At 36.8% G+C, this 15,806-nt stretch overlaps 1 protein-coding gene across 3 annotated transcripts in view; it reads left to right on the top strand.

The window, feature by feature from the left end:
- Positions 1 to 15,806, top strand: part of Zfyve16 (zinc finger FYVE-type containing 16) — a 57,129-nt gene extending 41,323 nt beyond the window's left edge. For all 3 annotated transcript variants that reach the window (XM_029556204.1, XM_008853322.3, XM_029556203.1), the window contains 5 exons: positions 1,968 to 2,048; positions 7,792 to 7,954; positions 8,939 to 9,044; positions 9,865 to 10,032; positions 13,668 to 15,806. In XM_029556204.1, the coding sequence (XP_029412064.1) occupies positions 1,968 to 2,048; positions 7,792 to 7,954; positions 8,939 to 9,044; positions 9,865 to 10,032; positions 13,668 to 13,826 (677 nt within the window). In that variant the 3' untranslated portion in view covers positions 13,827 to 15,806. The remainder of the gene's footprint in view (positions 1 to 1,967; positions 2,049 to 7,791; positions 7,955 to 8,938; positions 9,045 to 9,864; positions 10,033 to 13,667) is intronic.

Here is a 15,806-nt window from a genome sequence, read left to right as displayed (position 1 = left end):
TCAGAAGGTGGGTGACTGTGACCAGTGATAGTCATGTATATAGAGATTAGAAATGCATGTGAAAACGTCTCAATGTCAAGAGCCCTGGATTGAATTTTTCTGTATGAAACTGTGTGTTTTGACAACGAAGTGGAGATCTTTTTTAAACGTTGGAATCTCATTTAAAAAAAAAAAAAAGTATTTTACTGTATTTCTTTCTATATTAATATGTATGTTGAATAGATGATCTTATACTTGATATTTATCCTTTTACATCGTGCTGTTTTACTTACCATTAATTAACATTTTTGTCATTATAATTTAAGAACGTGTGAACATGTGTGTGTGTGTGTGTGTGTGTGTGTGTGTGTGTGTGTGTGTGTGTAGAGGTCAGAGGTTGACATAGGGTGTTTTCATCTTTCGCTCTCTACCAATTCGTTTTTGAGACAAGGTCTCTCACTGAACCTTTAACTCACCAGTTCAGCTAGACTGGATGACTCAAGGTCTCAGGATCCTTCTCCACTTTCCCAGTGCTGGGCTTACAGTTGCAGGCCATCACACCCCATTTTTCTTGTGGGTGTTGGAAATATGAACTCACATCCTCTTTCCTGTGCAGTGAGCACTTTACTGGACTGAACCATTGCCTCAAACCTCTAAAATTTAGGAAATTTTGAATATTGTTAAATAGGCACATATTTATGTGGTAAGAGTCCGAATATTGGTATCTATACTGTGGTGACAAAGTAGTCTCTAAACCATCTAGGCATCTTCTTTCAGGGAAACAAATGAGTTCAGTTTCTTATGTCATTTCAGAGACTTTTTTGTTTAATATATATTCACATACATACATGTGCATACAGTCAGTAGCATCTTTCACTTTTAGAAAAGGTACAACATTTGTTCCATTGTGTAGCATGCTTTTGTTGTTTTTTTGCTGGGGTTGGGGGTGGGGTGGGGGGTTGTTCGTTTGTTTGGAGACAGAGTCTCCCTGTAGCCACACCTGACTTGAAATTCATTACGTAGACCAGTTTGGCCTCAATCTCACAAGAGAGCCACCTGCTTCTGCCTTCAGAGTACTGGAATTAAAGGTGTGCACCACCATACCCAGGTCATTTGTTGTTTTTAACAGTTCTTTGAGATTACTCTGTGTTAAACAACTGTGCCCTTCCACATAACTTTCTATTTTGTAACTGTCCATAATTTTACTATCTCTTACTATCATAAATGGTTGCCAATCCTCAGCTACTTATAAGAATATTACTGTGTATAACCTGTACACAGGCCATTTTATGTTTCTAGAAGTGAAGTTAGTGTGTCAAAGGTTGTATTTTTCTTTTTCATGTGTGTGTGGTGTGCATGTGGGTATATATACATATTTTTGCATGTGTGTGGGTGCACATGTAAGTATGTACATGGCAATGTGGAAGCCCGAGGTTGATGTAGGGGTTCATCCTCATTGCTGGTCACCTTATTCATTGAAGCAGGGAATCTATTAAACTCATAGCTTGCTGGTGTGGCTAGCCAGCTTGCTCTGGGGATTCCATCTCTGCCCTTAGAGGCTGCCACACCCACCCAGCAGTTATGTGGATTCTGGGGATCCAAACTCCAGGCCTCACACTTGCATAGCAAGCACTTTAACCTCTGAACCATCTCCCCTGCTCCAAAGGTTACATTTATTTGTAATTTTTATGTAATTTTAATGTATAATCGTCAAGTGGGGACTCCACAGAGACTTGTGAATTACGTGTTCATCTGCAGTGAATTTGATTCATGACACCTGCTTAATGTAAACACAAGCATTTTAAACAGTACAGTAGCCTATCATCACTAGGTATAAACACTAAATTATTTTATGAAATATTTTAATCTTGTATTTCCAATGTGTTCTGAACATAACATTTATTGAATACTTAAAATGGCAGGTTTTACATTTTTGAGCATAACAAATATAGCATTAAAATGTAAATAATTGTTATTTTTCTTTTCAGTGACAGGTGCAAGCTTTGTAGTATTCAATGGTGCTCTAAAAACATCTTCAGGATTTCTTGCTAAGTCCAGCATAGTTGAAGGTATGACTTTATCTTTAATTATTTTAATGTAAAATTGGTTTTCCTTTACTTTTTATGGTGCGCGCGCGCTCTCTGGGCGCACTCCCGGAATGGCACGGCAGGTCCGCAGGCTCCCCCGCCGTGCGTCCCGAGGAAGGCAGGTCGGCCCCCGGGGCCCTCTCCGTGTCTCTATGGGCCTAAGGCGTGGGGTGCGCGGGTATCTCGGGGTCCCCGCCACACCTGGCGAGTCGCGGCACGGCTCTGGCCACAGGCGTCTCTGGGAGCGGCAGCAGATAGGTCGCTGTCCGCCGCTCCGGTGCTGACAGCTTCTCTGCGACTGGAGCGTTGTCCAGCCGGATCCTGTCCCTTTTCCACCCGTGTACTTTTCCTCAGGATGCGAGGTCCACTGGCCACTGAACCCCACGGGAAGAGTACGAGGACAGCGAAAGCTAGGATGTCCGCAAGTCGGTAACGAGGGAGTGCGCCCCCCTGGAGAGGCTAGGTCGCCGGTAGTAAGGCACAGGACTCAAGACGCGGCTTAGTCTGTGTTACAGCTTTATTCTCTGAGACCCAGCTCTCTGTGTCCCAGCTTTCTGCGACCCAGCTCTCTGTCTATTAAGAGAAGACTAGGATACTTATACCATGGGGGTAGTGGTAAAAGCTTTGGCTGTTAGGTGCTTTGTGAGGCATTCTATTTACATATGGAAGTGGATTTCTGCCAGACTGCTGTCTGCCTGGAAAAATCACAGGAAGGCATGGTATCTTTCAGAGCCAAAGGCCATGTTTATGTTTAGAGCATGTGTGGCGGGCACTTCAAAAGGAGAGTCAGGAAAGGTGGCAGGGAGGCACCCTGCTATGAAAGGAGCCCTCAGCACATGATCCCGAGCTGCATGAGCTGTCCGGTCGTGAAGGGACTTCTACTTTGCATAACAGAGGTCTCCAACAACTTTTAAGAAATATTATTTGGGGGCTGGAGAGATGGCTCAGCAGTTAATAACACTGGTTGTCCTTGCAGAAGACCTGGGTTTGAATCCCAAAACTCACATGGCATCTAACAACTGTCTGTAACTCCAGTTCCAGGGGAACTGGCATCGCACGACACGGGTGCACTTACCTACATGCAGGCAATACACGCATACACATAAAATAAAAATAATAAATATTTTAAAAATGAAATATTTGGGGCCAAAGAGATGGCTCAGCAGTTAAGAGCACTGGCTGCTCTTGCAGAGAACCTGAGTTTGATTCCTAGCACCCATATGGTGGCTGACAACTGTCTCTAACTCTAGTTACAGGGGATCTGATGCCCTTTCTGACCTCCATAGGCAATGCATGTATGTGATACACTTATATCTATGAAAGCAATATACTCATACACATAGAATTAAAATTTTAAAAATTAAAGTTCTAGTATTGGGTATTTTTAAAAAAGAAATATTATTTGATGCTCACAAAGGACTCTATGCAAGTTATAAAGAGCAGTACCATAACCTTACATGAAATCACCACCCACCCATGAAACACATTACCAGTACGGGATCTACGTATCCTCCTTTCTTCTCCCCGCAAAAAGTCTAGACTGAATACTGTATGTATCATTTTCTTAATTTTTTAGAGTTCTGTACATACTATTTTTGCAGGATATGCTGATTATACATATTAAGATTTGTAAACATGATATTGTTCACATAGTGCACATTATTTATGTGTCTAAACTTTATTGTTGCCTCGTTCATTTTTAGTGCTGTTAAATGTTTTGTGAATATGTGACAATTTGTTTATCTGATCATGAGCTTCTGGGTTGTTGTTTTATTATAACAGTTGTGCTAATATATGTGTAGGAATATGGAATTTCCTAATATAGACTAGTAAATGTTTAGTTTTGCAAGACACTACCAATTGTTTTCCAGAGTGATTGTACCAGTCTTCACTACCATCAATATATAAGGTTTCTGACTGGTCTGCATATTCTCCAGATATGGAATGGTCACTTTACTTGATTTTTGTCAGCCTCATAGATACTTCTGAGTATGGTCATTATTAGCATATTCCTTATTTACTAATAAATAGAACATATTATTGCATATTTACTGAGCACATGAGACCTCTTCTGTGAGATGTTCATTCACAAATTATGCCCATTTTTTTGTTTTTGGTGGCTTTTTTTTTTTTTTGGTTTTGGTTTTTGAGAGAGAGTCTCCCTATAGCCCCAGCTGCCCTGGAACTGGCTATGGAGGCCAGGCTGGCCTTGATCTCACAGAGATCTCCTGCCTCTATCTCCCAGGTACTGAGATTAAAGGCATGCTTCATCATGCCCCACACTTTTGCCCATTTTTTCTAATGGTTGTCTTTTTTTTTCTAGCTGGTTTGTAATTTATCTAATACCTATTACAGATTCCCCATCAGTGTTTAAAATAACAGATAATACTTGTTTATATGTATATATAGGGCAGTATATACCTTGGAACATATATAGAATGTGTAGTGATCAAATCATGGCAAATAGCGTTTCTCTATCCTTAAACCCTTAACATTTCATGTTGGAAAACTTAAATTTTTCTCCAAGTTCTTTATGAAGTATAAATTGTTATGAATTATAATTGCCCTTCTGAATATGGGACATTTTAACTAATTATTAATATTTAACTGTATTATGGTAATCATCATCCAACCTCTTTAGCCTCCCCCTACTTTCTACCCTTCCTAGCCTTTAGGAATCACTATTCTCTTGTACGAAAGGAACTCTTTTACTACAGCACCTCCCACATATGATGAAAATCAAGTGGTTTGTTTTTCTGTGGTTATACACTTAATATCTGTCCTCTACTTCATCCATGTTGCTATAATTGACAGATTTCAGTTTTTATTCTGGATAAATAATATTCCATTATGTATTTATGCACGTCTTTTAATCCATTTCTCTGTTGATATATACCTCAGTTGATTTAATATACTGGCTATTATAAAATAGTGTTATAATAACGATGGATGTTCAGGTATCCTTCTGTTTTATTTGTTTTTATTACTGCTTTTTTTTGGTGGGTAACATTAGAGGCAGTCAGACAGGCTCTTGCTGTCTTAGGCTGGCTTGGGACTCACCATGGAGCCCAGGCTGAGATCAGATTCTCAGTCCTCCTGCCTCTGTCTCCTGATTGCTGGGATCACAGATGTAGACCACCATGTCCAGCTTATGTCTTTGATTTAATTATTTAATTTCATGGATGGTGTGTATACCCAGTAATTGAATAGTTGGATCATAAGGTAGTCCTATTTTTAGTTTTTTTAGAAGCTTCCATGCTGTTTTTTTCCATAATGACTGTACTAAGTTCCATTTCTGTTGACAGTGTTTAAGAGTTTCCCTTTCTCTGGCTGGGACATAGCTCAGTGCTAGAGTGTATGTTTAACATGCACCGAGGCCCTGGTTCGGTTCCCAGTACCACAAAACAGACAAATGGATAAATTCCCTTTTCTCTACATTCTTAAGAGTATTTGTTTTATTTTATTTTATTTTTTGTCTTTTGATTATAGATGTTCTGACTGGAATCAGAAAATAGAGTGGTTTTGATTTGTATCTCACTGATGATTAGTAATGGTGAATATTTTCATGTATTTGTTTTGAGCAGTGCCTTCAAATCATTTATGCATTTATTAATCAATTATTTTTTATTTTTTATTTTTTTGAGGCACAGTCTTGGACTAGTCCAGGCTAACCTCAAACTGTGATCCTCCTGCATCTGCCTCCTGAGGACTGTGACTAGTGCCACCACTCTGGGCAGTAGACAGATCTTGTTTGATTGTTTTGTTGTTTTTACTGTCAAACTCAGTCTCAAGTTCTTGAGATTTTTTTTCAGTTCCAGTTAGCCTCCTGTTGGGTAGTCTGCAAATATTTTCTTGTTTTGCTCCTCTTCCCTCTGTGTGGCCCTCATTCTTTCCTTTGTTATTCAGGAGAGTCTTTGCCATACATTTATTTTTCCTTTTGTTTTCTATGCCTTTGGTTCTTTTTGTTTTATTTTTGTTTTTAATGTGATTTTAAAAAAAAAAAACATTTTTATTTTATGTGTGTGAGTGCAATGCCATTGGAGGCTAGAAAAAGGCATCATCCCCTGGAACTGGAGTTATGGAAGGTTATTAGCATGGAGGTGCTAGGCATTGAACCCGGGTCCTCTGCAAGAGCAGCCAGTGCTCTTAACTACTGAGCCATCTCTCCAGCCCCTTGTTTTTGTTTTTGTTTTGAGACAAAGTCTCTGTAGCCCAGATACTGCTCTCTAAGCCTGCTGAGTGCTAGGATTGCAGGCATGAGCTGTGGCTCCCAGTTGTGCTTTGTTTTGTTTTTAAAACAGTCATTAACTATGTAGAAGTTTTAAGTAATTTTCCCTATGTTTTCCTCCAGTAGGTTCATAGTTTCAGGTCTTAACATTAGGCCTTTGATCCATTTTAGTTAGATTTTGTACATGGCAAAAGATAGGGATCTAGTTTTCCTTCTTTTGCATAGGGCTAATCATTTTACAGCACCATTTAGTGACAAGACTCTCTTCTCTAGTTAATGTTTTTGGCACCTTTGTTGAAGTTTGCCTTTAAATTGGTGGTTTACTTCTGGACTCTCTGTTCTGCTCTGTTGGTTTATATGTTGTTTGTTGTGCTCATACCGTGCTGCTGCCATTATTGTAGCATTGTAGTATGTTGGGAGGCCAGGTGTTATGCTACCTCCAGCTTTTTTTTTCCCTTTTTTTCTCAAGTTTTGGCTATTCATGGTTTCATGTGAGTCTTAGAATTTTTTTTTCTGTCTTTGTGAAGAATGCCATTGGTATTTAGATGGAGATTGCATTCAATTTATAATTGCTTCAGATAGTATGAACGTTTTAACCATATTTATCCTTCTAATCCATGAATATGAATATCCATTTTTCTGTCTTTTTCAATTTCTTTCATCAGTGTTTTACAATTGTATTCCTTTTTATTGTCGTTTCTTTTGCAAAAGGGATTACTTTTTTGATTTGTCATCAGGCTTGTTCTTTGTATATAAAAAATGTCACTGATTTTTGTGAATTGGTTTTGTATTCTGCAATCTTTTTGAATTCATTAATCAGTTTTAACAGTTTTTTTGGTAGAAGTTTCTCTACATATAAACCTATGTAATTTGCAAACGAGGATCATTTGGCTTCCTTCTTTCCTCTTTGGATGCCCTTTCTCCTGACTTAGTGCTCTACCTAAAACTTTTAGCACTACGTTCAGAGTGGTGAAAATTGACATCCTTGTCTTGATCCTGATCTTAAAGGAAACAGTTTCAGCTTTTCTCTATTCATTGTGATGTTAGCTGTGGGTTTCTCATATACTGCATTGTTTTAAGGTATGTTCCTTCTAAATCTAATTTATTAAGGGTTTTATTATGAAGGGATGTTGGCTTTTACCCAATGCTTTTTCTACATCTATTAAGATAATTATGTGTTTTTTCTCCTTCAGTTGATGTGGTATATTTTTATTGATTTGCATATGTCAAATCATCTTTGCATCCCTAAGATAATCTTGAAGATGGTATATAGTATTTCTGTTGTGCTGTTGGTAAGAAACATAACTTCCTGTCTTTATTTGTATAACCTTAAAAATCCTAGTTTTATTTTCCTAGTGGAAGATAACCAATTGAATGATTAACAAAGGATTTAAAACGTGTATCTTGCACCAAACATACCTTAATAATAAATTTTATGGCCTGACATATGTATTGCAATTTGGCAAAGTAAATATGAAACATAATTCTAATTTCTAGATGGCTTAATGGTACAAATAACTCCAGAGACCATGGATGGCCTACGGCTAGCTCTACGAGAACAAAAGGACTTTAAAATTACTTGTGGGAAAGTTGATGCTGTAGATCTCAGAGAGTATGTGGACATCTGTTGGGTAGATTCTGAAGAAAAGAGAAATAAAGGGTAGGAATTTTTTTATTACTAAATGTTATTGATTTCATGGAGGGGGAGGGATAACAACTTCCTCTTGATATAATGATATGTATGAATAGATATAGAATTATTCCATTAATTTAAATGCTCTATTCCAATTAATACGGTGCTGTTTTTCAAATATGTAACCAATCAAACTCCTAAGTTTTCTTGGGCAGGAACTGTAATGGTCAGCTTGGGGAGGGGCTGATACTAAAATACCCATTAGAAACCTTCATTCTACCAAAGTTGACCCATGTTGGCAAATTCTTTGGTCTTTGTTTTTTTGTGTTTTTTGTTCTTTTGGGGACAGGGTCTCCCTGTGACCCCAGCTGGCCTGGAGCTTGCTGGGTAGACCTGGCTGGCCTCAAGCCCACAGAGCTCAGCCTGCGTACTTCCCAAGTACTGGGATTAAAGGTGCACCACACCTGGCATCTTAAAAGAAAAGTGTCTCATGAATTTAAAAAACTCTTATTTTGGGGAGAGAGCAAATGTAGCTCATTTGACAGATGCCTGCTTGGCATACATAAAGCCCTAGGATTGATTCCCATGTCCTCAACTGGGCTGTATCAACAAAGAAAGAAACTAAAGTTGGTTTGGTTTGGGTTTTTTTTTTTTTTTTGTCCTGGAACTCACTATGTAGACCAGGCTGGCCTTGAACTCACAGAGATCTGCCTGCCTCTGCCTCCCAAATGCTGGGACTACAGGCGTGCGCCACCATGCCCGGCTTGAAACTTAAGTATTTTAAACCTAGGTCTGAATTGGGCATATGAGAAAGAAATATAATTTGTTGTACAAAAAGATAACTATACAATCAAGAAATCATAAATGAAGTACTGATTTTATGTACAATTGAGATATGTGGTGTTGCTTTAAATATGGAACTTCCATTTTTCTCATCTCATTTTCCAAATGTAATAATTTTGCAGAAAACACAATGATAGTAATTGTATTGTGTTTTATTTTACTATGTAGTGTTATTAGTTCAGTAGATGGAATATCATTAGAAGGCTTTCCAAGTGAAAAAATAAAACTTGAAGCAGATTTTGAAACGGATGAGAAGATTATAAAATGTACTGAGGTATGGAGAAAGCTGTTTTCTCTTTCTATACTGTGTTTCAATAGTCTTTCCCTTTTTCTGATTTAGAAATAGTGTATACTCATAAATATTTAAATATAACTTATTATACCTTTCACTTTCCAGTTTAAGATATATTCCCACCAAAGACTATCTCTCACATACTAGACTGGGATGTGCAATGCTTATTTTAGGCTCTCATTTTGATAGTACTTCTGCCAGCTAATAGTTACGCTTTGGCAAATTGCCATCTTTGTAATATAAAGTTATTTTACTATATTACTTTCATTTTACTATAAAATATTTTGTTGACATGCACTTACAATCATGATTCATATGTGAAAGTTAATTTTGCATGTTCTGCTCTTTTAAAATATGGAACTGCAAACTTGTAGTATGTTAGTGTCCCGTACCCTCTCCTCCTGTTCAGGAGTCAGTGCCATTTCTTACCTAGACTTCATGATTTCATGCCTCTGTAAAATGCATAGAAACTGTAGAGAACGCAGAAACTGCAGAATTTTATTTCTTTGATCTAATTTTATATAGATGTCTCTATAATACAGATTCTATACTGAGTTAACAAATATGTCTTTGATGCAAATCAATGTTAGGCAAAAATAGCTGAGCCACCTCTGTAATTTGTGATCTTTGGTTTTAAATTTTATTATATAGATTCAGGCTATAGATACAGAATGCTTCCTACTGTTGATTTTCATAGAACTAAGGTTGGAATTTTACTAAAGTTGGATTGGAAGCAACAATTATTACCTTTTTAAAGTTGCTTCTAATCTTAATTTTATTTCCTAATTTAAATGTGTTTCAGGTCTTCTACTTTCTAAAGGACCAAGATCTATCTATTTTATCGACTGGTTATCAATTTGCAAAAGAAATAGCTATGGCCTGTAGTGCTGCCCTGTGCCCTCACCTGAAAACTCTAAAGAGTAATAGAATGAATAAAATTGGACTCAGAGTGTCCATTGACACAGATATGGTAAGACATATTTTTGTGATGTAGTTTTGACATTTCTATTGTGTATCTATCTATATAACACATTGTGTGTGTGTGTGTGTGTGTGTAGGAATGTGCATGCCAGGTGTGTGTGTGTGTGTGTGTGTGTGTGTGTGTGTGTAGGAGTGTGCATGCCAGGGTGTACATGTAAGACAACTCGTGGGAATCATCTCTCCCCTTCTACTATGTGGGCTCTAGAGATCAAACTCAGGCTTGTCCAAAACTACCTTTACTGGCTGAGCCATCTTGCCAGCCCCAAAATTGATAGAATTTATCTGAAAATAATGAAAAGATTTTTCTCTAACCTTTTGAGAAAAGGGAGCATTGTTTATGTGTTTGTTTGTTTGTTTGTTGTGGTGCTGGTGATGGAACCCAAGGTCTTATTGCTAGACAGTACTCTACCACAGAGCTATTCTTCTAGCCCTGAGCCTGCTGAACATCAGTTGTGTACCACACACTTTGCATAAATTACCTTTATTAATCTCTGCAACCAAGTCAGCTATTTTTGTAAAAGCCCAGTATTAAGTATTTGGGGCATTGTCAGCTGAAGGGTTTCTCCCACAGCTCACCTCTGCTATGGGAAGCAGCTCTGATAATGTGTAACTAAGTGTGTGTGGCTATGATCCAGTAAAATTTCTTTTACCCAACAGGGCCAGACTTGGCCTATGGTCCATAGTTTGCTGATCCATAACTATTCTGGGTTGTAGATGGGCTTTTAAATGTATTCTGACTAGGTTTACAGGATTCAAAATTTTACATATCTAAAAAATATATAATATAGAAGGATCATCTCAATAAACATTTCTAAAGAGCAACACTCCTGCTGTGCTCTATGGAATTGGTGGGCCTTGGAGATATTAACTCTAAACTGTAATGCTAATGGCTCTCAGTAGAGCTATGTAAGACTGTAGCACTGGAAAATTCTCCCTTCTAACTTCCAAACCGGTACTTCACCTCCAGACTCTCCATAATCCTCTCTCCTTGTTCAAGCAATTAGTAGTACTCATTTCTTGTACATTCTTTTGGGTGATCTTTATGCATGTACTAGCATCTATGTATTATAAAATGTTCATCTCCCTTCTTCGTTAATATATATTAGAGCTACTACATTTTAGTGCACAGTCTTTTTAATAGTATTTTATTAAATAAATGGATAACAGTTTTTAATTAGATCTTATTCAGTATAGGTACATGTTATTTGAAATTTTCATTGTTGACAATATTTTGCTTTCGCCTAAATGAGTACAGTCATAAAAAAAAAAAGTCCTAGATGTAGAATGATCTGATAGAATATGACAGTAGCTACCACCATATTTTTCTAAATAGAGGACGTACCAATTTATATTTATTCCAGCAATTTGTGTGTGTGTAGTACTGAAAGAGTGAACTCACAGTCTCCCACATGCAAGGCAGGTGCTCCATCACAAAGCTATCTCTCTAGCTCTTTATTTTTATTTCAAAATAGGGTCTTACTAAGTTACCCAGACTAAAATTGAACTCACTCTGTAGCCCAGGCAGACCTTGAATTTGCGATCTTCTTACCTTGGCCTCCTGAGTTCCTGGGATCTTAGGCTTGTGCTCCCACACCTGGCTTCGGCCAGCATTTTCTGAGACAGTTCTTTATTCTGCATCTTTATGAAAACAGTATATAATCAAGCTTTTTGCTGAAGCTGGGGATTAAACCCAGGGCCTTGTGCATGCTAGGCAAATGTTCTGCCACAACACTATTTCCAGCCCAAGTGAACTTTTGAACTTTGATAGGTGAAAATGATACTCATTATTATCTTAATATGCATTTCTCCAAACAGTAAATGGTGATTTTTTTACATGTAAGAGCCATTTTTTTTCTGAACTTTCAGTTCATATCTGTTAGGTATATTTGTTTTGTAATTGTTGCCAGCATCCAGTAGAAAGTTTCAAAACAATCTTTGTTAGAGTCTAGTTTTCTTTGTAAAAAATATTTTATTTATTTGTATTTAATACGTATGGGTGTATTGCTTGCATGTAGGAAGATGCACTTGTGTCATGCAGTGCCCTTGAAGGTCAGAAGACGGCATCAGATCCCCTGGAACAGGAGTTACAGATGGTTGTTAGCCACCATGTGGGTACTGGGAATTGAACCCAGGTTCACTGCAAGAGCAGTCAGTGCTCCTAATCACTGAGCCATCTCTCCAGCCCTCAGAGTCTAGTTTGCTAAATATGGCTTCATATGCTGGTTTACTTTTCCAGCAAGACGTGTCATGCTCATACTTCTCACTGGCAGAAAGCAACTTTGCTTTCATTTCTTTATTGGAAAACCCCATTTCAAGGAAGCTCCTGATAATTATTGGTTGAATAAAAACTTTTATTTTAGAGTTATAAATGTATTAAAATATAAATTTCACCAGGAATATTAAGTCATAACATTAAATAGTATTGCATGGCTTGGGAGGTGTCTCAGTAGGTAAAATTCTCACTGCGTCCAGACTCCCAGCAACTACATAAAAGCTGGGTGTGATGACGTGCTGTAACCACAGCTCTTTGGGATCAGAAACAGGCTGATCTCCATGGCTTGCAGAGCAGGCAGTCTAGCTGAAATAGTGAGCTCTAGATTAATCAAGAGGTCTGTTTAAAAAAATATGATGGAGTGCCAGAGAGTATGTTAACCTCTGGCCTCCATCTGTGCATATACAGGTGAGTGCAACTGCACATGCATGTGCATACACACACACAGACTCAACGTAGGTTTGCAACAACTTGAAGTACTTTTAGTAAATTTTCCAGTTCTTTTAAAAAACTTAAGCAATGGGCTGGAGAGATGGCTAAGCGGTTAAGAACACTGACTATCTAATTCCAGGGGATCCGACGCCTTCTTCTGACCTCCGTGGGCACTGCACGACACGGGTGCACTTACACACATGAGGGCAATATACTCACACACATAAAAATAAAATAATAAATAAAAAAATATTTTAAAAACTTAGGCAATAGCTGGGTGTGATGGAGCACCCTGGAGGCAGAGGCAGACAGATTTCTGTGAGATTGAGGCCAGGCTGGTCTACATAGCGAGTTCCAGGCCAGCTGGGGCCACAGGGAGACCTTGTCTCACAACACACAAATTTTTTTTTTTTAATTTTAAAAATATAATACTGGTAATTATTCAACACCTCAGACCTCTAGTTATTTATATATTCAGTGAAAGGAAATCTAAAGTATCAAATACTATTTATTATATATGTGGGAGGGACAATTATAATTCATGTAGTAAGTAGATAAAAGAAATGTGAGAATATAGATTTTTTAAATTATTATTTTTACGTGTATGTGTGTATTGCATGTAGGTTGGTACACCATGTACAATACCTCTGGGGATGTACAGCATCCAGATGGCCTGGAACTCGCTATGTAGACCAGGCTGACCTCGTATCATGAAGATCCTCCTGCCTCTGCCTCTCAAGTGCTGGGATTAAAGGCATGCACCACCACACCCTGTGCTAGAATGGTTTTTTAAAATAATATAGTGAGTATTTTTATTAACATGCTTAAGCTGAATATTAAAAAACATTGTAAATATTTATCTGCTGAGCTAAAGACTGCTAACTTTCTAGAGTTATCTTACCAAGATTTCTTTTTTCCAGGTTGAATTTCAGGCAGGCTGTGAAGGCCAGCTTCTGCCCCAGCATTACCTAAATGATCTCGATAGTGCCCTGATACCTGTGATCCACGGTGGGACTTCTAATTCAAGTTTGCCACTAGAAATAGAATTAGCGTTTTTTATTATAGAAAACCTTTTTTAGTGAAAGGATGTGCCATATTCTGTGTTGTAAACTGACCTGTTAAAATGAATCCCAGCACTAAAGCTGAAATGCCACAAACACTAAATGTTTGATGATTGAAATCTATAACTTTACTTTTAAGGCAGGAATGATCTTTCAGAATCATTAGCACAATATTTAAATATCTAAAAATGTAAGGGATCCATCATTTTTAAAGCTTTATACTTACTATAAGAACTAAAAAGACAAAGATTTCTTAAAACTTAAAATTTATAGTATTTACTGTGTTATGTAAATGTTACACCAAAGTATTTGCACTTAGTTATACCTCTTTATGTCAAGAATGATTTTAATGAAGGAAATATTGGTTTTGTGTATATGCCAGTTAGAATACTGGTTTCTAAAGTCTGTTAAGATGTATTTCAGTAGCACAGACCAGTTTTGAGATCTTGACTTATAATTCTTTGAATAAAGCCTATAATTTATTTGTATAAATGGAATGGAGACCTACCTCCATGATTAGATAAACTCTGCTTGATTAAAATTAGAATTTTGTCCTTTTTTCTTCTCGTTATTATACAGATATTTTTCTGATTAAATGGGTACTCTTAAAATAATTGTGGGTGCTTTGGGGCTTTGTGCTTCTGTTTAAGTTTATTGTTTTCATAGCAACATATGATTTGGAATGTGTTTTATAAATCTTTCCTAATTTACAAGTAGTTAATATTTTTGTATACAGTACATTATCTTTCCTCCTTCCTTACAAAGTATTTAACACTTCTAATACTGACGACAGGCCAGATGACCCTTGAGTAGTCATTATGTAGCAATAACTGAAGCCTGGAACAGCTTTATTTTTTTACTTCCATGTTAATTCTTAAATATTTCTTTACAACTCTACATATTTTCATTGACATCAATGTATGAAGTATAAATTTTAACAAAGTTGTTACTTTCGCATATTTTAAATTCTTGATATGGTAGTTATTTTTTATAATGGGATATTTAACATAAGTTAAAAGCTGTTACAGAGCTTTCTTGTTTAATTCAAACAGGAAAAAAAAAAGAAAAAAGTGTCATTTATTCTATAAAGTCTAATCATTATTTTAATGCCTTTTTATTATGGGGAATATATTTTTTGTATCAAAACACTCACTGTATATATCAAGAAAAAGAAACCACACTAAATAACCCTGTTTTAAGAAAAATATTTATAAAGCATCTCAACTTAAAGATCAAACCAAGTCCATAACTCAGGATCTAAGGTCTTATAGGAGAGACCAAAAATTGTAATGTGTCTGGGCATTGTGGTCCCTGCTGAATCATATTTGTAGTACTAGCCAAAGATGTATTTGGAGAATATCATTCTTCTGGAAATAGCTACTTTCTAAACAATGTGAAATGTGACAGATATAAATAAAATGGCAACATATAACTCATGAAATTTTTTGAAATGATACAAAAATTGTATGTCGGGCTCAATTTATGTTTTAATGTGTCTATTTCTCAGTATATTATATGCTTATTTTGTAGTATAATTGTACAATTTATGAATATTGAACTTAGCAAGCAGTTGCTGACTCTTCCATGATAAGTAACATTGAATTTGTTTTTGTAAAGTATCTACACTTGACAAAAATCAGAATTCTGCTTAGAGTTTGGAGGCATATTTCAAAGCATTTGTTGGAGATGGAATTTTCTGAATACATTTGCCATATATGTGGTCATACTCTTCATTTGACACATACCTGGAAATTGTAGTTTTTTAAGATTAAGCTTTTTTAAGAAATCAGATGGCTCCTTGTAATCCATTTGTAAGAATCTGTGTGGTCTTGTGACTTTTAATGCAACTCAGTTTCTCTGAGTTTTGAAATGAGAAGTGAAATATAGCCCAATTGTTTTCTTTATCTGTGGAACAAATTGTATGTGTCTATGTGTATGCTATATGTAAAACCAGGTTTCATCTGTTGGAAAATAAAATTTTTCTTTCTTGGAACTGCA

Source organism: Nannospalax galili, unplaced genomic scaffold, assembly GCF_000622305.1.
Source record: "Nannospalax galili isolate Female #2095 unplaced genomic scaffold, S.galili_v1.0 scaffold45, whole genome shotgun sequence".
Lineage (NCBI taxonomy): Eukaryota > Metazoa > Chordata > Mammalia > Rodentia > Spalacidae > Nannospalax > Nannospalax galili.
Note: the sequence above shows the minus strand (reverse complement) of the source record. Positions and strands in the feature narration are given on the sequence as shown.